We start from the raw sequence: 22,861 nt of genomic DNA, 5'->3' as shown, positions 1-22,861 counted from the left end.
AAACGTTTGAAAAGTGTTCACTCAAACGTTACAAGGGCAAGTCGTACTGTTCACACTATTTTTTTGGGGGGAATTTATAGATATTTCATTACTGGCAATGTAATCTAAACGGTTTAGTGATGTGTATGTGTGTGTTTTTTCCCCTTCTTTCATTTGCTTTTCTCTGCCTCCCCTAGTACAGCATTTGTGGAATTGCTCACCGCCGATCCACCTCCTCACACCCACGCACCATGGTGAGAATGCTAGTGCGAGTGATTTAAGTGGGTGTGAGCGAAAACAACAAAAAAAAAAAGTAAAAAGTGAGTGAGAGCGAACGTGTATGAGTAGAAAAAAAGTGTGCGTGTGTGTGTGCGTGTGGCGAGCGAAACCGACAGGCAAAAAGGCTACGGTCGCGTGAGAGCGGTGAGAGTGTGAGTGTAATAAAATTAGTAGCCCTTACCAACAAGTGTGCTCCCGCGGGTGGTTTTGCAACAAACGCCAAAAAAGGGGCCAACAGAAAGCCACGGGAAAAAGAAAGAAAATCTGCCCCAACAAAAAAGTGCTCGACCAAAAAGGGCAAACAAGCAGCAGCAGCAGCAGGGGGAAAATTATTGAAACCCACTAACAAGTACAGTCCGCGGGAAGCCCCCGTTTGCACGTTTCGACCGACCGGATACGGATCCGATTCCTTCGAACGTAGCAAGCATGAAGGACGGTTGGAAATTACGAAACCAGCAGCATCCGCCGACCGGAGTGACCTGCAGTGAGTGTGCGAGAGCGGGCTGAGTGAGACCGCCGAAACATCCTTGGGAAGATGTGTGTAGCCGCGCACCTTCGCGAAAATTCTTCCCCTCCGCTGCTTGGGCTGGCGTAAAAAGTGCAGCATCCACGCGCGGCTGGCAACGTGATTGCGTGTGAAGGGCCAGCGATCGAGATGATTCGAGTGACCGTGGTGAGCCTAGCGAACGACTGCTTTGTGCTGAAGGAAACAGGTAGCCCCAGCCTGTGAGTTTGATCGTGTCATCGCGAGTGAGTGTGTGTGTGTGGGCGCGTGTATTTGTGCGTTTGAGTGTGCAAATGTGGCCACTTTGTTGAGCAGCGCGCCACCGGACGCCGTAAGCAGTTTGCGTGAGGGCACGAGGTGAAGCATAAAAGAGGGCGACTGCTGCTCACCTGCTGGGTGAATGTGAGTGAGTGAGTTTGGGGCTGAGTTTGGTAGTGAGTGTGGCATTGAGCGAGTGAGCCGTGAACGGGTGCGTGCGTAGTGCGAGTGAGCCTGTGCGAGAGGATACAGTGAGACCGGAGCTGCTGGGAATCGTGCGAATCGGCGTGAGCCGTGATAGTGCCACCAACCACACTGCTCGCCCAGCTGGGACAGGGCAGCGCTAACCTTCCGAATGGTCACCAATGGCTGGGAAGTGTGGCGGTAAGCAACATTTGCTGCAAAAGGTAATAATGAGATGATGTGTTTTTGGTAGAAGAAACAGTTGAGCCAAGCACTCCTGGTTTATAATGAAAATATCACTCAATGAATGTTATTGATATTTGTTTGTTAAAATAATGATGGTTTGGGGCTTATAACAAACATATTATAAGTGTAGTTTCCTCTACAACAATCATATATGAGAAGCTATTTGAAAGGATATTCGACATTTTTATCATTAAGTTATTTCCAGCAAGGGTTTCCAATTACTTTCCTCACTTTTAAAGTTATTTATATTAAAATTTCAACCGCTTGTAGATTCAATTTGAAAGGTTTTCATTATTTCACGTAATTTTCCTTACCCTTACTCTTATCATTTAGTACAACGACCGTTCGCACGGAGTCGTTCGCATAGGAGCATTCGCATTCGGTTTCTTACCATTTTTTCTTCTTCTCTTGCTTCTGTCTGTTGCTCGATGCCCTTGCCAATGTGTCTCCTTTGCTGGGATGTAGAACAAAAGAACAGCGTTTTGAAATCACGGCCACCCCCACAAATACACCCACACACACATACAAGCGCAACGAGGAAAGCACGTACGATTCTGGCCAATGCTGAATGCTCTACTAACACCATTACCCACTGATTATGGTTGTCTGCCGTGTACTGGTTGCTGGAAGGAGTTAGGAGACTTTGTGTGCGCTATGTTTGAAGATGTAATAAAATGAAGGAATTTCTCAAGAATTTCTCAAATATTAAATATTAGAAAGATTTAGAAGATTCAAATTCCAGTTAGAAAGATAGATTCAATATTAAAGGTAATTGGAAAATATAAAAAGGTTGACATTGTTTTGTACTTTACTTATCTGCATCTAATTAGAAGACTAACATTATTGGATTCCACTACTACGCGCTTTTCTCGTTGCTGTCACTTAATGTTATTATCTGTCAAAATAGTTAATCATTGATAACAAACCTTCGATACAAGATGTTAATGTTACAATATTTAAGTTTTATTCATTTCTTAATTCGTATCCTAACACTTATCGGCCTCAATAAGAGAAGTTTGAGAGTTTCTAGCAGATTGCGGTTGATAGAAAATAATGAAATGTCTGTCTCATGAATCGCTAATGAACGCTTCGTCCCTCATGAACACCTCGACCGAAATGAACGGTCCCTATTTCGCTCCGTTGATGCATGTGTATGCGTGTTGAATTTTTCCCCCCATTTTTCCCTTTGCGCGTTCAACACACTCAAACCTCGCACACATACAGTGCTGGGCAATCGAGTTGCCGAACGATGTGTTGCCGTTTCTGTGTTGTACTACCTCAACACCAACGTAATTCTGTAGGGACCTGAGGCCGAAGCTGTGTGAGTTTCTTTTTTCCGATCATTCCGATCCTGGTTGAAAACTCCAGGCCCCGCCGTCAGACCGTGTGCTAGGGCGACGGAGCGCTGGGAAAAGAACGCTTGCCGAACGATTATCCGCTCTCTGTGGTAGTGATGGTGAGCTGGCTTTGTGCTTTCCCTATCCACTTTCGCCCCCCTTTTTTTTGCCCCATCGTTGGCCGTCCCGATCGTCGGTTCGTGCTGCCTCAATCACCACCATCGCACCATGTGAGAACAATGAAACAAGTGAAAATTTGTCCTTCAAAAGTGCGTTCTTTAAACCTGTCACCCAACACTCCCCAGTTAACCTGCCACAGACGTTCCCATTCCCTTTCAAGATACTAGTTTTTTTTCACCTGAATGTGTGTGTTTTTTTACGTTTACTTATTTTGACTATTCAGTCTTACATCATTAGCAGATTTTGTGAGTGTTATTTTGCGAGTATTGTGTGTGTGTGTGTGTGTGCCTGTTAGCTAACAGCTTTTCATTTGCTGTGGTCGGGATTTGCTTCGGCTTCGTTTTTGGGGCTTGTGTAGGCGGTAAATGAGCTCCACGGCACTCTCGCGAGGGAAATGCCCGAAATCTGTGAGTGAGATGCCGCCTTTCCTTCACCTGCAGTCGTCGTTATCCTGCCTCAAGGAGGCGTTGTGCAGTTTGACAGTGAGGAGGACGTTTTGATTTATTTCACTCCACAATGCCATCTTGTTGCTCTGTTTTTCACTCTTTAGCACATTTTGGAAATTTATAGAACTAATAAAGTGCTAACAGTATTCTAAGACACACTTTGTCGCAGTATAATATCGGCTTATATAAATGTATATTTTTAATTTAAAGCAAGTGATTAATCATTCATCATCTTTGCTTATGAATATAAGATGTAATGGACCACAAAGCACGTTTACCCAATGTCATCCCCATTATCATGATAATATTAGTCAAGCTTTGCGCAATTGCCTGAACCTAATGTGCCAGAAAAGTGAAATATATAGCTCCAACTTATACTTTATAATGAAATAAATACTTTACTATTAAACGTTTAAAAATTAAACGTCATTAACGTTAAAACGCGTGGTAAGCTTGTGAAACGAAACATTAAAGCGCTTTGAGCAAATGAAGCTATTTTCATCCAAATTCTATGGTTACTTTTCTGAACGTGTAGTGATTTTACCTCACTACAACGATTGTATATCATTAATTCACGTCCATTTAGAAAGACGTACTGAATATAACGATTTAGTAGTAATACATGGAAATGATTTCGTATTAACGTTGACTAATGATCTATCATTAAGGCAGTTTAATATGCTGCTTTTTAGTAAACAACAAGGCATATGTTGTGCCTGCAGTATCCTACGGATTTCTACGTGGCCTAGAAGTTTCGAAAGTTGTTATAAAAAATAATTTTTATTAATTTGCATGCGTAAAAAGTTTGCGTGTGTTGTAAACGTTTTTAATTATTTGGATTTGTAAGTGTTGTTTCATTTTAACTTCTTCTTTTGGCTCAACAACCGTTGTCGGTCAAGGCCTGCCTGTCCTTGGCTTTCAGTGACTTATTAATCCCCCATAGCAGGATAGTCAGTCCTTCCTATGGCGGCACGGTCCATATGGGGCTTGCACTCACGACGGGCATGGTATTAAGTCGTGTGATTTGACGACTGTTCTGCGTGACCGGCCTTACAGGGTTTCCCCCGATTTATTTGCTTTGTTCCCATCAATTTTTGGTGGGTTCCCATATTTTTTTGTTGCGTTCCTACGATTTTTTGGCTTTTTCCCACAATTTTTTGGTCCAATTGTATTGATATCCAATCGGAAAATACCAATAAATTATGGGAACAAACCAAAAATCTATGGGATACGATCAAAAAATCATTGAAACTGACCAAAAAATCGTGGGAAACCCTGTAGTGACACCAACATGACTGCTCTCTTAACTCTTTCCGTAACCGTATTTTCTTCGTACTTCTAATTCTCTTTAATTCTGCTTTTTAGTTTTCATTTACTCTCTTTTTTCATTAAGTTTATGATAGTCTCTACGCTCTACCTGTGTTTTTTTTTCTTTTATGTTTTGCTAGGTCAAGACTAGTTTAGATAGGCTAAGTTTTTCATGAATGATTTTGTTTATTTGTTAGTATTTAATTAGTTTTAAGTCTGTTTTATTTAGCCTTGATGGCGGATATTGGATTAAATAAATGAAATGAAATGAAATGAAATGAAAACAACCAACCAACAATCTGGGGCTAATTTCCTTTAGTTACTGTTAGTTCAAGGTGTACTTTTTATCAAAATTAAATTAAAAGGGTTATCTTTTTTGTTATTTGAAGATTTACTATTCCAACCTAATACAAGTTGAGAACTGGAAGCATAAACTCGCGAAAGCTCTGCTCAATAACATCCGTAACTCAATTCCCAAGATGAGGATGATGATGGTGATGATGGTTATACTACCAACACAGCCTCTGCCCACCCTCTGTGCTGCTTCACTAATACTTGTTAGGTCACACAAATTCAATAACGCACAGCTCCCCGTTCGGAGCGAATCAGGAACCGATTAATTAGTGGACGAGCCCGGTACAATTTATTTCCCTCATAAATACCGCTTACTCAATCAGTGCCACCCAATACAGAATCGGTCAACTAGGTTAGTTATGAATCACAGAAATGGTTCTGTGGTTTACCGGTCGTTCTCTAGTACTGGCGGGTAAAAAATATACAAACACAATATATATCACTCCCGTGGGACTCACCACGACCGACAGGATTTATGAAAACAGTCTGGTTTCAGTAAACCAACCAATAGCAGCAACAACAAAAACCATCCCAGCATCGTGTCGATCACCTACCTCTTCGGAATGCATATTGTTGCGCGTCACTTTGCATCCCGAACACGTCCAGTCATTCGTGTATAATTTTGTCAGCCAGAAGAGCGCACCGGGTTTTCGGGTTGTCGCCCGTCCGTGGTACGTGCTCGGAGCGGCTTTTTCTTGCTGTCAAGTTTCCATTACGTACATTACCAGTTGATGGTTAGCTTCACGAGCTTCGGGTAGGGCTTGGAAGGGTCTCCAGGGTGGGTGGGTCACTGTTGCGCGTTTCCGCATTCTGCAAAGCGCGCCCGTGTACCCCGTGTCACGTGACGGGTGCCGTTTTATTATCATCCGTTTTTTTTTTCTCGTTCTGCTGCGTGAGTTTACTTTCCCGTTTTGTCTGTCTGCCTAACTGCCGCTGCTACTGCTGCTGCTATTTGCATGAGTATGCAAATTCTTTCGCCCTACCCGTACCCGGTAGCCGGAAACAGGAAGCGTGTTGAAGGGCACTGACGGTCCCACGCGCCGCCAGGGAAAAGGGGCTTAGATCAGATCATCTTCGGAGGCTTTGGCGGCGTCCTTGGCAGACGAACGGGCGGCTTCTTGTTGCTCGGGGCTGACAAATTTCACGGAATCATGCCGTGAGATTGGAGTTTCCTGGAAGCAACAATGCGCGCTGGAAGGGTAACAGAGGAGGAAGGTTTTTTTCAGGTTATTGGAAGTGATTTTTTAGACAGAAGAAAAGATGCAGTTTGCATTACAAGAGTTGAATGCTAGCCGAACTGTGAATTAGTATTAAATCACATTGCGTTGCGGTATGTGTCATTCGTTCGATAATCAATACTTCTTATGCTGTGACGCCTAAATGTATGCACGGTTATTGCTTCTAGTTTATTATGTACCTTTTCTTCTTTTAAAAATCATGGATAAAAATGACAAAACAACATTTTATTATCTGTAAATAACACAGTAAGTAACAATGTTTCATCTATAATAAAGCTTGGAAAGTTTGTCTTTCCTTTACGAAAGCTTTTCATAATAAATTAAATAAATCAAAAACATACACTTAGGCGCTTAGTAGATCGTCTAATACCTAATGGCCAAGAGTGCATTATTTATACAAGAAATATTACCATATAGCGTTAGGATTAGACCTATACTATGTGTGTTTTTAATAATTGTGCACCAATACCAGATGCATATTAATATTTCGTCAATCATGAATACATTATGAACCTTAATTTTAGACAGCTTTAGAGCGCTTGCGATAGTGTTTCGCTAGTCAAATAATCCTTTTTATTATATCTCTTTCTCTCTTTATCTCTCTCTCTCTTTCTCTCTCTCTCTCTCTCTCTCTTCCTATCTCACCCTCACTAATATGCATTGGTTTGCAAACTCGATCGATTGGTATCAATGCAACACTGGCTCATAAATGATTGATCAAAGTGTGATGCATCCACAGCTGCCCGAGGGAGCGTGTTAACTTTTGACCATTTATGCCACGCCCAAGTTTTTGTGCAAAAACCCGTGCAAAAAACATTTGAAATTTTGTTGAGCAAGCCAACCTCCCCCAAAAAAACAACATAACAAAAAACACAAACAACAACCTCAAGCCTCATGAAACCATGTGCCATGTTCGGCAAGCTGGCGCTGACGCTTTGGCTAATGTTTTGCTGCTGCAGTTGCAATAATAATTACGAAGAGCCTTTTTTTTGGTTGGTGTTCAACACTTTGCGTACGGATGCACTGCTGCTGGCGGCATTCGGTATTGCTGGTGCATAATTAATCACGCTGCACCGAACGTAAACCAGCGCGCGGTGGTTTTACCCTGCAAACCGCTGGCTGGTCGGGCCGGAGCAGGGGGGAATTAAAAATTGATACAAATCAATTAGGAATGTTTTGTAGGTTCTGGGTAATAGATTCTGCTCGCATCTCAGTGGCTAGGTCCCTAGGTGGCTGACGGTGGCTTGAGCTGGGCTAAAAGAACACAACCCAAATCGCTTTCAACCACAATCAAGTTGTGGGACCATCTTCACAAAGCAGTATATGTTTGCATGAACAAATGCTTTCCACAAATGCTTATGCTGCGCCCCTTACCCAGACACATGAGGGGAGGATTGCATTTTGCACCGGTCCTGTGGTTTGAGATAATGTACCAACCTTCCGTGTGCTGCACTTCATTAATAGATGATGCAGAAGGAAAGTGCATCGAACGGTTTGGAACGGTCTCATTGCTTTCCGGTGCAAATCTGGACCATTTGTGGTCGGTGGTTGGTTTAATTTTTCATGCCTATTTTCATCGGCCGGTGCATATGCCGAAGGTGTTAAGTCTCTATTTGTCTATGAATAAATGATGCACTCTGGCACAACGAGCCGGTATGCTGCACGACCGGATCATTGCACACTGCACATTATCTGCTTGCGGGTGGATAGCGATATAGGGAGGGATAGAGAGGGAGAGACGGAGAGAGAGAGAGAGAGAAATTATTTTCCAAGTAATTGACGAGTGCTAATTGGCATTAGGGAATGAAAACTTAAACAGCTTCCTTTTTGCACTCGGCGATAAATAGTAGCAATATAATGAGGAAATGAATTTGCCTGAATTATTTCTATACCTAACGCACTTTCGCGTGGCTTCAATGATTTCTTTGGTATTTTATTTTATATTTTAAAAAATACATTTGATAAATACTATAACACACATCTAAGTACAATAAAAAAATAGCACACATTACAAATTTAAGCATTAAAGCATTAAACTGTCTTGCTGATGCTTCCTTCATTATTTTTGAATGCCCTTTGGTGCCAATCAAAAACGCTCTACCGTTGTAACGATGTATCTATTTTCGGTAACACTTGTCGGTGAGTTTTTACGCGTTCTCTTTTTTCCAAATATTTGTCCGCCCCTTCCTCCCCCACCCCTCGGGGGAGTCCTACCAGGCTCGCGGAATGTCATGTGCTGACAAATGAGCCGTTCGTTTGCCGGTTTGGTGCGAACGTTTTTCCAGGCCAGTTTCCGTTCGCTCCCAGCTCAGAAACGTGTCACAACTGTAGCAGAAATGTTACAAACAAAAGCATACTTCTTTCTTCACGCATATGCCGTCGTGTTTGCAGCCTGTTTGGCGCGATGCTTTGCAATCGTTGCCGTTCCCCTTGCTGTGCTAGCTGCTTGCTGTAGTCCCTTTGGCTGTAGGTGGAAAATGTTTCACTCTCATTTCCACTCGATGCATGGATGGGCTATTCGGTACATCACGCTGGAGGTGATGATGTTGTACGGGATGTAGTACCGCTTTCCGGTTTCATGTGCTGCACGTGAAAACATTTTCCTTTTCATTTGCGTTTTTTTTTCTGACGCTTGTCCATGTCATCGTTTGTTGATGGCATAGCTGAATGATGTGAAACCATTTTTATTGTATACTTGGGTTTTGGTTAGGACGGCTTTTTAGCTGTCTGTATAGTCTCTTCGTGCGTCAGTAATATCAAAGAAGAATTCGTAGATTTTATTCTAACAAATTGTATAATATTCAAACAATTATCCAATTATAAGTCCTCTGTAGGAAATTAACAATTATAAGTCCTCTGTAGGAAATAAGCTGCAACATACAATAACAACAGCGTTTAATTGAGATCAAATACGAATAAATTTAAAAATACATTTAAAAACCATACTTACATGGCTAAAAAAGTCAAATTAAAAAAGTGATTTAATTTTATTTATGATTTATAATTAAATAGACGTACTAATTTGGATAATATCAGTGTAACAACTTGATAGCACGTTATGGCTCCGCCATTAAAAATTGAATTGGTTTGATGCTTTTCCACTATTTTATACATAATTTTATAATCTCACAGAAATATTAAACAATTTGTTTGACAATCCCAGGCTCGGTGTTGCTAAATTATCTCTCCATTCATGCATACTTCTCCTTTGATAAGTACGGCTCAGTTGAACCGAATCCCGAAACACCGCACGATATCGTTCTGCACTGTTCCGTTACAGATAACGCATCACAGAAAGCTTACGTTAGTTAAATTTCTCTCCCCCCCCCCTTGCTCAACTCAATACAATACAGCCTCAACATCGTCATCATCCTTGGTTTCTGTTAGACATGAAACTGATTGCACACGGCCGAAGCATTTCAGCAGGGCCTTGTACCAATGGCGCAATGGTACAATTGAATAATGGCAAGTTGTAGTTGAAGTATTCAAACAGCGCCGTACGTAAACTTTGGACACGTTTTCTCTTTGCGGCACTGGTTCCCCTTTCTTTGGACAGAGCCTCACTGTTCGACAAAAACAACCACTCCGGCATTCGGTCGTTTTGCAAAGCCTCGAATGTGTGGAAACTTTCAAGCGCACGGAATGAAAAGCAACCCTTAAGTGAACTATTCTCTCCCGTGTGCTATTCATATCTTCGTCGCCATCACCATCATCATCATCATCCTTCCATTACGACGGTTCAGTAGTTACACGTTGATGGCTCGCAGTGAACGTATCTCGTACGCGCCGTGCATGAGGCTGTGATGGGGAGAGCACTCTCATTCGTTTGCTGCGATAGTTGCCTAGCAGCCCCAAATGCCAAATCGTAATGGTGATAAAGTTTCCCATGCTCCAACCTTGAGCAGCGTATATCATTTTCGACGAATTTGAAATGAGCCCTTATTCTGCTCGGTACGAGAGATACGCTGAAGACAGGCAGCCATCGTCGGCGACGGGCGGGTACGTTTCACAGACGAGCGGAATAATTGATTATTATTTGCAGAAACGTTGCCTGCCGAGCTCGGCAGGCACACATGCATGCAGAGCGAGAAGAATTAATTGTTTCGAACGAGGGAGGGAGGGCTGAGGGGGAAGGGAAGCGAAAGAATAATGCATCGACTTCAAATACCACCGGCTGGGAAACTTTGGGGAGCGAACTAATTGTTGCCCGGGCTAGTGTATGCTGGGTCCTCTTTGTTTTCGGAAGTGTAATGTAAAGCAAGATTCATTGCAGGCTGTGAAATATTGGTCCATTTCGTTTGTGGGAGCTGGGACTGGAAAAAGGTACTTTCTCCTACCCTGGCTGGCTGTCTAGTACGTGGTTGGTGGGTGAGACTAAGATTTAGTACATTCATTCGGGAAAACTTTGCACACTCGCTCTATTGCAAATAGTAAATGGAAAGTATGCTTTTGGAATGAAGTATGAGCTTCGTTACAAAAAGGTACCTACGGGGTATGCTCAATGTAAATGAACTTTTCTGCTTTTGACGGATCGGCAAAATGAAGATGTCGATTTGGGTTTGCATATTTGATTGAAAGCAGTAAAAAGTAAGAACAGAGAACTTTTGAGAGGTTTTGGATTTGAGCAGCACATTCAAAGTTCACTTGCAAGTCCCATTGTATGCACTTTAGGCTGTATTAGTACTACTAGAAATGGTTTTCGGGTTTCAAGCAGTCGATTCATTTGAATGATTGTATGATTGATTTTTTTTTTGTTATGGCAGATATTCTTTGTAATAATTAAACTATTAAAAAAAAACAATGGGATATTACCCGATTCTAATCAGCTTTTCCATATGGAGTTTGACAGTTGGCGGCTGAAATATTGTCAATTCTCCATACAAAACCACACACAAAACTAGGTTGCGATTTTCAGTTTAGATTATATTAGCCTCAAAGCTACAATTAGATTCGAGCACTTACTCGAAAAAATGGCTACTAAGGTGGTGTTTTCATTTTTTCAAGGTGTATTACAGAGATTGGAGGGTGGTCCCGTGGTCGTCAACTTGAACGACTCAATTACATGCCCGTCATAGTTTCGAGCCCAGAATGGAACGTCCCCTCGTAGCAAGGATTTGCCTATCCATCGTAATGAATTAAGTCTCGAAAGCCTGTATAGGCTGGCATGTCCGCGTAGGACGTTACGCCCAATAGAAGATTATAGAGATCAGGTGGTGAATCTTTATTCAGACGTTCTAAATACATATACCTTTGGATAATCCCACCTGTATATTATACCCACTTGGACAGCTGCTCGAAAACTGCTATACAATGCAAACAGCTGATATGCTGAAATTTCAGCCTACGATCTTAAAAGGGAAAAGGGCCAAATAATAGAAAAGATTCCATGAGACCAGATTATAATAGACTAGAGCTTTTTTCTTTACTTTTTCGTGCCCCTTTTTAATTGTATAGTGATTCCATCAATTGGTAAATTTCCGTCAAGAATCAATTGTTCGCCAACACGTTATTTAAGCAAGTTTAATTTAAAGTATTTGAAGAATATAAATTGATTGTTTTTATTGATAAAGCACATCCAAAAATAATGCTTTATTATTGTGTAAGTGTGTTACAACTTTTGGCAAACTAGAGTGGCAAAAATGATATGAGAAGTAGTTGTATTGGTCCGATCACCAGACGTCCTAAACGAGAAATAAGCCATGTACAGCTTCACTTCACATAGGTACGAAGAAACCGTTCGTAATTACCCTAAAGTACGTTAGCTCAAACAAATACTCAACGCAAGAGATCCGTAAACTTTGGCGTGATGTACCTCCTAATTGCAGCGATAATTTATCTAGGGAATTATGCCTCTAGTTCGCCTCCAACTGCTGCCTACTCACCCCAATGAAAGACCCAAAGAGAGGTTCAAAACCTTTGCCCAGAAAAAAAAACCCTGATCGGTCGTCTGTCCACGCACAGGGTTGCAGGGTTCAATTATCACACAACCATTCGTCTAATTCCGACCACCGTTCGTACAGTGCTGATGTGCACAATTCGCCCTAATGCTGATTCACTCATAAATTTGCCATCGTTCCCATCTTCATCAACATTATCATCATCACCATCAAACTCACCGGGGAGATGGTCGTTGCTCCTTGCCCTCGTTCCCTCGTACCGTCACTGCGTCAATCAACACACGCGTTTCCCTTCTTTTTTTATCGACCCCTTCGCACCCATCCAGTTCATCATTCTACACTTTCCTTTTTCAAGATTTCGGTACAGTTTAGCCGTCTTCTTGAGTCGTTCAAAAGTTTTGCCCCGCCCCCAGCATCCCCGAGTCCAACGCCAGTAAGTGAAGTCCTGTTCGCAGTTTCCCGTTCCCTCCGGCTGCGGGTTTTTAGCTTTAGGCGAGGGCTGCGTTCTGTTTTCCAATTGTTTGGTAAGCGTTCAAGAAAATCCCAACCGTTAGCCTTAAACTAGGATGCAAAAGAAGGCAAAGCATACATAAAACGTGAAAGAAAGAGCAAGAGAAACATAAAAGGCGAGACGTCTAGGAAAGGGCAGTCAAAGTTGTTCCCTGTTTTTGCATACCGATTGGATACATAATTTACTCGCACGTTTTTCTTTGATTTGTTCGCAACGTTTCTTTTCTCTGCTTTGCCGTTGCCGTTCGTTTTTAGCGCTCATTGGTTCGCACTTTGAATTGAAGAATGTTGAACTTTTATGTGTATATTTTTTCTTGTTCTTGTTGAGAAGAGCCCTAATTTTAGCAAATAAGAAAGAAAGAGAAAACTTTTCCAAAACACCATCAGTGGGAGGAAACAACACATTTCATCGTATCTTCTATCGTCTCTGTTTTTCTCTATCTTCTTTGAGTTGGGACTACTGTGTACGAGAATTTTTTATCATACAGTTTTCCCGGATGACGGTGAAAACTAATGAGAGGAAATGAGGGGAACGAGAGGAATTTTTATTTCCCCTTGTCCGTAGACAGGTTCCGTCGTCAGACTGTACGGGGGGCTGGCAGCCAGCTTGAAACATTTTAATTTCAAGTAGAAAAAGTATACACGAGTAGACGAACAAAAACCCGCACATCAACCTTAGCTTTCATGAAGCTTTCAGGCCCTTCTTCATCACCACCATTGCCATCACTTCCTCTCTTTCTCTCCTCTCCCTCTGGTGGGTTTAACATTTTAATTGAATAATGTTCCCTACTTAGCGCACGACCGGGATGCACTTTTCCGCACTAAGTGGCAAAGTGCTGCCCGGATAAAAATTCGTCCAAATGAGCTAAAAGCTGGGAAATATATTCCACAGTTCAACGGAGCACGTAGGAAGGAACGAATGGAAGGGCAAACATTTTCAACCAGGCCAATCAAGTAAGTTTTGGTCGTGGGGCCCAACCAACCGAATGGTGTTCGGCACGCGGGCCCAGCTTTCTAGCCACAAACTAAGCAAAGTTTCTTCGCTGAAGAGACTGAAATTAAGCGCTTTTAAGCGCATCTTGTTTGTGGGCGCAAACTGCAAGACTAAGTAATGCGTTGTGTCAACAGTGAGGCATGAACGGTTTTGGTTTGCGTGAAAGTTCCGCTGTAGATGAAGTTTATTCTTGCGAAGAATGCGTACCAGATTGCTTCTTTCCATTGCCTTTTATTGGTGGTTTATTCATTCACTGTAAAGCAGTGATAATGCTTAGTTAGTCGTATAGAAAATCATTTATAAAATGGGCACAGATCTTAAGGATAATACAGATCGGTAAGGATTTGATCAATGAGGAACTTTAGAGATATGAAGAAATTTAAATAAGCTCAGCTTCATTTGAGATGCCTAATCAAATATTAAATATAATTATGTGATATGCATTTGGGGTCGGTAAAACATCTAAAACTCGTACAACAGGTTCTATTCCAGATTGGTATAAAACTGTTTAAGTTGTGCATAGACATATAGCACAATTATTAGATACTTATCATGACGGATTTAATTAAGATTAATATAACTGCTAGAGTCAATGTATTTAGATTTATTCTTTCACAAATTGTTGCGTCCAGCAACAAAGCTCTTTTTTTCGCGGAGTGGAAAAAATGAAAACTTGATAATGAAATTCAAACTTTCATGTATTAAAAAATGCACGCGATGGTAGAAATAGGTTGATTTTAATCTGGTCATTCCACTTAATTTAAGCAGGTTAATCCGTTGCACGCTATGCTCCTTTGGGATGAATTTGTCCTACTCTCGCTGTTTTATCCCATTTTCGCTTCGGCGGCGGTACCTGTCCCTCTCTCTCTCTCTCTCTCACTTCGTCACAACGCATATGTCAAGATACACCTGCTGTTGATAAACAACACAAACGATTTACTAAGTAGGAACTGTTTGTTTAAAGATATTTGAACATTTAAGTATTTATTATGGTATTACAGGGTTTGTCTAGTCAACTCAACACCATAAGCAAACAATTCAATCCCGTAAAATACATTTCAACAATAGCAATGGAAACTCGAATGATCTCTCATTGGTTGCTTTGTGTACGTTCGACAAACCATGTATTAGAGAAACCATGTATTAGATAACCGTGATCAGCCTGCACTACTAAAAAGACTTTCAAGAAAGGTTAAAAATTGTTTGTATCGATTATAAGTTAAATGAAAGTACTATAACTAATTTCAGCAAGAAAAACAAAAAAGAAATCAATCCCATTAAAATATGAATCTTTTTGTCTACACAATTGCTGAAATTCAAAATGGCGGACTGTAACTGTCCTATGGATACAACCCGGATGATGAATTCTGTTCCACTGACAGGCTGAAATTTCAGCTCGTTGGTTGGAAAAATAAAAGGCTTCAATAAAAGGATTGATAGGTTTTTTAACTTTTTTTAATAATGTGGCAATTTGAATAATATTGAGATAACCTTACGAACATTTCAAATTATTTGAAATGGGGTTAAAACTGTGTTTCTTAATTTAATTAAAGCACTACTGTGCTATTTTAAGCTGAAAAAATCAGTTGAAAGATAAGCGTCTGTTTATTATCATTTAGAAGCTATACCTAGCTCCAACTATGTCTATCTGACAATGTATACTACTGAAACCAGTTATGCCCAGAAATCAAGCCCAATGAACAGCCTTTTGCAGAAAATAAACCATCACTCCAAGAACTAAAGCTTCCGAGAGTCTTATAAAGCATGATTTTAAAATCACGATTACCGTCAACACCGTCCGTTGTGCTGCCGTTCTGCCGATAGTAACAATTTCATTGACAGGTGAGGCTAACATACCTCCTTGCAGACATTTCTCTACAAAATTGCACAGCTTCCGATCGCAGTTCTACCGGGCTCGTTTTAAAATCACGTCCACAGCGTACCCTCAAACTAGCACGAAGGGCACTCGAAGGGCAAAGTCTAGTTTGCCGAGCATTTGGCCGGTCAGCGGTCCATTTATGGCCAATAATGGTTGCGATTGTTTTCGACAAAACCGACTGACTTTTCATCAGCCAGCCAGCAAAGTTTTGGTGTGGGGAGAAGGACAGAAAGCTTTTTTGTGCCACCGCGTCTATTTATAGGATTTTCGGATCGATGGTAACAGTTGGTATCAAACACGGATTTTGCACCTCCCTGCCTTACCCGCTCAGCTGTGGTTTTTCCTCATAACCAGCCAATTTCACCGAGTGTCAAAGTTTGCCTTTGTTTTGCCGACCCGGGTTTTCGTGCAACGCCACCGGTACGATGTGTCGCTGCTAAAAGTGTTTTGCCGAAATAGTGGTCTTACTTTGAAGACGGCCGCTCGGTGGCAAACGTTCGACACAGTTTTCATGCCTGGCCAAGTGCAGCATACGGTGGCCACACTTGAAGCAAGCTGACACGATACTTGCAACCGAACCGTACGAACATTATCATCATCATCCATTTTTGAACAGTTTTGCTTCCAGTTTTGGCCTCCCCTATGCTCCTCAACGTCTGGTAGTGCTCCTTGACTGCACAAAAAAAAAAAAAAAACCCCAAAAACCTCAAACCCTTCTGTCTGGTGTGGATTCTTTCGAGGGTAAGGCAATGATAAAATGTCCTTCCATTCTCGGATTGGAGCGGATGCAGGGGGCAAGCGACAGCCAGTGGAGTTCCAAAATGGGGCCATTTGCGACCAAAGACCACACATAGTTGTCGAGGTTCGTCGAGAGGCTCGTGCAAGAAGCTACAAAGAAGAGGGCATCCTAGAATCTCTATTGTATGTGTGTGTGTGATTGTATGGCTAGCAACATAAAACTACTCACCAAAACTGCTGTCACTCTGCTGCAGTCGTGCTTGTTCTGAGGAAATCTGTTCTTTCTTTTTTGTGTATACCCTGCTGGTAGGAAAAGCAATCGGTACAGTGAAAGTTGTAAACTTCCCAAAACTCCCAATTCCCTGTATCCTTACGCCCATGCCCACCACAGTTTCGCTGGTTGAGCAGTATCATAACTGAAGAGAGCGACAAAGGGGAAGCTTCTCCTCATTTCCTCTCCTACCGAACAATGTCGGAACACAGCCAACGAAGAATCGTTCCATCAAGCGATGGTAAAAAAAAGGAAAAGTAGGGGGAGCTGGTCGAAGGAAAAATGCCTTTTCGAATGTTGAACAATGGCTGAACGATTTTTCAACATCATGCCCTAGATTTTGCCCTCGAGACAGTGGAAAGAATTCGTTGTTACCTTGCCTACGACTGCTGCAGAGTCCTCCAACGGATAGACAGAGCTTGTCTTGTCAAGCTGCCCTCTCTCGGTGGAGCACTTTGTCCGTGCTGTGTTGTACGTTGCGTCAGGAGCTGGTGGACAGGCTGCCTTTTGCACCGGTGATGCTATTTAATGAAGCCTTCGAGCACGTTCTATAAAGTACAATTTGTAACCGTTTACTATCTGCTGCTGTTTTCTGGGGGAGGACGAAAAATCTATGATATTTAATTCTTTTTATGCAATCTTAAATCCAATCCCGATTGTTGCATAAAAGGAAATATGTTTCGGATGTTTTGAGATAAATTTTAGATTTATTTCAAAACTAGGATCTCTTTACACTTAAAACTATTAAACTTTGTTGTTAAAATAGGTATAGAACTTATCTTTTTGAGGGAAATAACGTCGAGGCAATGCTGTTCTACTTAGGGGATTATTCGTATTCCCCTTCTTTATGTTATCACAATACCTCACCAAAAGGCGGTAGCTTTTATTTTTAGTTAGTTAATAGTAATTACAAATACACAAGTGATTATTTGTTAGTATATGTTAGTTACCCTTAAGTCATGGTTAACTCAACTTGACTCAATTTTACTCCACTTGAGTTTAATTTTACATGATTTCCCAATTTTTTGGTTTCTTTTATCAGGATTTATTGGGCATAACCCATGCTTTTTAGGCTTAATTTCAGTCTTTTCTCGAGTTACGTGACACTCGAGTTACGCAAATTTTTATTTTTGACTGTTTATATGTCTAATCAGAACAACTTTCTCCAACAATTGTCAAATGAAAAATAAATTGCAATTTATCGAAAATTTTTAAATAACTGGAAAGACAGAAATAATGACAGAATAAAATCATTGTTAAACAAGAGTATTTTGGCTGCAAAACGTGATATTTGACTTACGCGAAAATCCGAGTTACGCGAATGTCTCCGGGACGCATTATTCACGTAACCCGGGAAAGAGTGTATATTGATTTACATTAGGAGAATTCTAGTAAACCGAGGAACGCTCCAATATGTATGCATAACGATGAATAAATTGCAAGACAAATAAATAAAAAAAAAATGGAACCAGTCAATAAATTGTAGGAAACCATGTGCGCAGGAGACAAAATCACTCCTTTAGTCATGGAACTTGGGCCGGTCTGGTGGTACAGTCGTCAACTCGAACGCCTTAACAACACGCCCGTCAGGGTTCAAGCCTCGAATAGACCGTGTCCCCATACGTAGGACTTGACTATCCTGCTATGGTAACAATAAGTCACTGAAAGCCAAACCCACTTTACTAGTGGGTACTGGCAGGCCTTGGCTGGCAGCGGTTGTTGTGCCAAAAAAAGAAGAAGAAGAAGTCATGAAACTAAACCTTCTTACGAACCTATACCGTCCTACGATATTCTGCAAACTGTTGCAAAAAAGGCAAGATTAGTTAGAACTATCTTCGCATGAAGGTTTTATGGCATATAATTTTGAATGAACATTAGCAATCAATTTCCACAAAAAAGACTTATAGACATCTATAATACGACCGAATCCGTGATAATGTAAATCCAAATAAAAAAAAGCTTTAGGCATAATGTTTTCAAAATTATTTGGTCAATAAAGTAGTAAAGTAAATCTCTGAATGAAGTGAATGATTACATCATTAAACACAATGACAGGAGTAGGAACAGATTCTCCTTCTTCTTTTGGCTCAACAACCGTTGTCGGTCAAGTCAATCAATGGGGACTGGAACAGGTTCTACAACAGTTACAATACCATGAACTATTCTGGAGAGTAATTAACGATCTGCAATTTTGCATTGTTTTGTTTATGATTTTTTTTTATTCATTTCGTTTTATTATTTAAAATTGCTATACTTTATTATACAAATTGTTTTAACCCTACCGCACCTTCAGCTATATCCATAAAAGCCTCATTACCTAACCTATTTAAAACAACCTCTTTTCTTTCCTTTTCAGTAAACGCCGTTCCATTGACAATGCGTGAATACAGCATCGTCGGTCGTACAGTAACGCCATCGAAACGAATGTCCGCAGCGCAGCACCGAACCGACGTTGCTACCATTAGCACCGAAAGCCCAACCGATCACTCGCTGCGATCGTTCACTCCGGTCCGGTTCCACGGCAAGGCGGACGAGTAGTCTGGGCACTTCGCACACGCTCGCGAAACGCATTCCGGACCCGCGGAAAGGGGGAAAAAATGAAAACTGCCATCACGAACAGCATTGCCGTCGCCACCGCTGGAAGTGCAAATACACGGTTGCACCGGAAGCGACTATTTGCGAACGTCGTCGCCGTTGTTGTGATTAATCGCACCAAGTTGAAAAGTTGAAAGCGATTCGCCGCCCGTACATCAGCAGCGCGTGTGTGTGGACACACCGGTGTCGACAAGCAGCGTCGGCAACCAATCTTCAATCGCCGGGTGCACTGTCGCAACAACTGCTGCCAAATTGCACCCCGTAAGAGAGCCGGTTGCGCTATCGCTAGAATTCTATTGCATTCTTCGATCGACTTCCGTACGGCCAAGGAACACGGATCCATCGGGGTGAAGTGCAGGCCGTAATCGTGCAAACGAGTGCGCGTAGTAAACGAGAATTAACGCATAGAAAAAAGGATTGTAGAAGCACCACTAGAGCATACTTTACTTTCTGCTTCAAGGCACCATTTTCTAATCGCTCATTCTTGGTGCAGCTTTTCCAATCAACACTCGATTAAACTTCAAAAAGATATTTTCACTAGACGGGATAAGGGGAGATTGAGAGCGAGAGAAACCGCTTAATTTAACTTTGTGCCAATCAGAGAAGGCTTTCATCATCATCATCACCCTTTGCCAATGCACCACCGTACTTCCTGTCCCACTCCAGCGCAACAGCCCACCGGAAAGCGGGAAATTGTGTGTGAAGCACAAATCGAAAACCAGGAAGCTGCCCAAAACACAAGTGTGTGTGAGCGAGAGAGAAAAAGAGAGAAAGAGGCAGAGAGTTTGTGGAACGCAAGCAATAGGCGGCTGCCGATTTCCGGAAACGTTCAAATTAGCTCGCCACTTCTTCTCGACCTATACTTCCATCCGGTTTGACAAGTTCTCTGTGAGAAGCAAAAGTATTAAAAAAAAAAACAAATAGTGGGATTCGGACACGCACATCCCTTTGCTGAAAGAAGGGGCGAGAAAGGGAACGATCGACTGCTAATGTCGTTTGATGTCCAAGCTCTGCGATATTAGTAGGACACATTCCGCATAGTATAAATATCGGGTTTTTGGAACATTAATAATAGTAGTAATTACCGTAAAACTAATACACTAATACTAGTATTAAACCGTATCGTAATACTTAACACAACTAATTATAAACAATATTGTTAGCAATAGCGATAAAGATATGATGCAGATCCTTACGCTGAGCGCGAATCACATCAACTCGAATTAGAGACGCGAGACCGCGTGTACTGAAAAAACAGCTGCATTTTCGTGTGTCAAACACACGGAGCTAAGGTGGTACATGCACCCGACGAACCTTGCACGAGACGTGTCCCCCGTTTAGAACGAACGCCCATTAAACAACCATCGAACTGTACAGAAAAGCGGAAACCAACCCCGTTACACCGTCATAAAACGACATACGTATCGCGCGTTGCATACATTCTGGCGCTAGCGTTAGTGTTACTAGGGTGCACGAGAAAAAAACAGCTCGAATGTGTCGCATCCGTTTGCCTGGTGATTGTTTTGCCCTCTCGTAACGAGCTAACGGCCGGTTATAATGTTTATCGCTGCTAAAGTGAGCTACAGGACACGCTTTCCCAGCAGCTTCCAGTAGCGTTCGAACCGACCGAGTCAAGCATGTTGTGTGAATTCGAACCGGGATCGTAGATAGTATCCGTAGAATTGGCTGGCAAGTGTGTTGTACAAACGCCGTCGACAACGTGTTACAATCGAAGATGCACACATGCCTCACCGCACTCGAGCAGTTGGTTCGATTGCAGTGCAGCAATAACTGAAGGCATCCCAACCCGCTGGCAACGCGTTTATTGAGCTGCTGCGTGCACGCGGCCACGCGCAAACTGTTGCGAGCATAAAGCCGAACTGGAAAACCCCGCACCGTGCACGGCCGGAAGGAATTAAGGACCAACAAACCTGTGCCACAGCCCTTGTTGCAAGCCATACACGGGGAAGCAAAGAATTGAGAATTGAAACTGACACAAGACTTAGAGTACGCATTGCCGGAACGCCGGTTTTGTGGTAGCAACATCGGCGAAAGGTGGAACACGCTGCACAAGTGTTGCAAAAGATCGCTCAAAAGCGATCAAGACACCAGAAACCCAAACCATAAAGACACATATCCACGTAGCGAGAACGACAACGACGGCGTATCATCCCTGCGAAAACGTGCGGCACCGTGGGAACGGCTGGCAAACGGGCTGCTCGCGGTGGAAGTGACCTAGCGCATCGCACAACCCAAATGAAGAAGATACTGATCATCGTGATCAAGATGATCAAAATGATATCGAAAATCATTATGCTGAATCGGTATCATAACTTCCAGTGCTACAAACAGTTGAGGATATACAAGTGGATCATCGTGCTGATGCTGATAGCGAATTCATCAATCTGTAAGTACTAACTCTTGATATTTAAAATTATATCGAATTACATATTTCAATTGCCATAAAAAAGCCTTATAATTAAATTTTGCTCTGTACTTTGTATCATACGGTTGGAAAGTAACAGGTTCTTATAGATTTTGGATTCTTGTCAAATTTGATTTCACTATTGAATGATTAAAGGATACTTAAAGGAACAGTTTGAAAGACAACTAGAACTTTTATTTGAGTCCTTTACATTTTTTTGGTGTTTTTGTTACTGGTTTTCTAAAAAAAACTGAGATAATTAATGATGTCATCATTGAGGCTCTTTCCGTTTTAAGTTCGTAGACTGAAAATTCAGCCTATCAGCTGTTTGGGTATAACATACAGGTGGGCTTATCCCAAGGTGTATGAATTTAGAAGGCTAATTTTAATCGCTATCGCTGAATGAAGATTGTCAAAGTGTTTGGTGTATTCGTCAAGCCTTCAGAAAGCTTGTTTCGGCAAAAGTTTTCACCCGTTCTATCAAAAAGTGATGTTCAAATTTGGTTATAAAAAACAGGCTATGAAACCACCTGGACTACATACGCTTTGATTCTGGATTCCATCACCTGATCTCTTTATTGAACCTTGGAATAAATGTAAACACCACCTTGTTTTGCCATTTTTCGAGCAGGCCCTCGAATCTAATTCTAGCTTTAAGGCTAGAATAATCTAGACTGAAAATTGCAGGCTAGTTTTGCGTGTGGTTTTGTATGGAGAATTGACATGATTTCAGCCTCCAACTGTCAAACTCCATACAAAAACTGACTAGAATCGTGAAGGGTCCCAATATTGGAATATTTGTATTGTTCTATATTCGAGCCAGATAATGGGTTTGAGGTTACAATATGGGATAATCTTACAACTCTTACAACTAGGCAACGTGCACCTAAGAAATTGGTTGGTAAAATTCTTCTTCTTCTTTGACGACACAAACAACCGTTGTCGATGCCTGTACCACTAGTGGGCTTAGTTTTCAGTGAAACTATTGGATAGTGGAAAAAGGATAGTCGATCCTGATAGTCGGTAGTCGGTATGGGGATACGGTTTCGATTCGGAACTTGAACCCATAACGGGCATGTTGTCAAGTCGTACGAGTTGACGACTGAACTACGAAACCGGCCCGTTTGTAAAGTTAGTATCACAAAACTCAATAACAATACTGCTACCTAAGTGTCAAAAATGATGACTTTTTTGTGGTAGTAAAGTCGGTAGTAATCGCAAAAAATATTGTTCTATGCC

At 41.7% G+C, this 22,861-nt stretch overlaps 1 protein-coding gene and 1 long non-coding RNA gene across 3 annotated transcripts in view; one reads left to right on the top strand and one right to left on the bottom strand.

The window, feature by feature from the left end:
• LOC125907550 (uncharacterized) overlaps window positions 1-22,861 on the bottom strand; it is a 275,982-nt gene that overhangs the window by 181,018 nt on the left and 72,103 nt on the right. The window lies entirely within an intron of this gene.
• Window positions 1-22,861, top strand: part of LOC120955230 (neuronal acetylcholine receptor subunit alpha-7-like) — an 83,940-nt gene that overhangs the window by 2,116 nt on the left and 58,963 nt on the right. Inside the window, exons 2-3 of the mRNA XM_040375910.2 lie at window positions 177-1,428; window positions 18,959-21,604. Of these exons, the coding sequence (XP_040231844.1) occupies window positions 21,454-21,604 (151 nt within the window). The 5' untranslated portion in view covers window positions 177-1,428; window positions 18,959-21,453. The remainder of the gene's footprint in view (window positions 1-176; window positions 1,429-18,958; window positions 21,605-22,861) is intronic.

This window comes from Anopheles coluzzii, chromosome 3 (assembly GCF_943734685.1).
Source record: "Anopheles coluzzii chromosome 3, AcolN3, whole genome shotgun sequence".
NCBI classification, from domain to species: domain Eukaryota; kingdom Metazoa; phylum Arthropoda; class Insecta; order Diptera; family Culicidae; genus Anopheles; species Anopheles coluzzii.
Note: the sequence above shows the minus strand (reverse complement) of the source record. Positions and strands in the feature narration are given on the sequence as shown.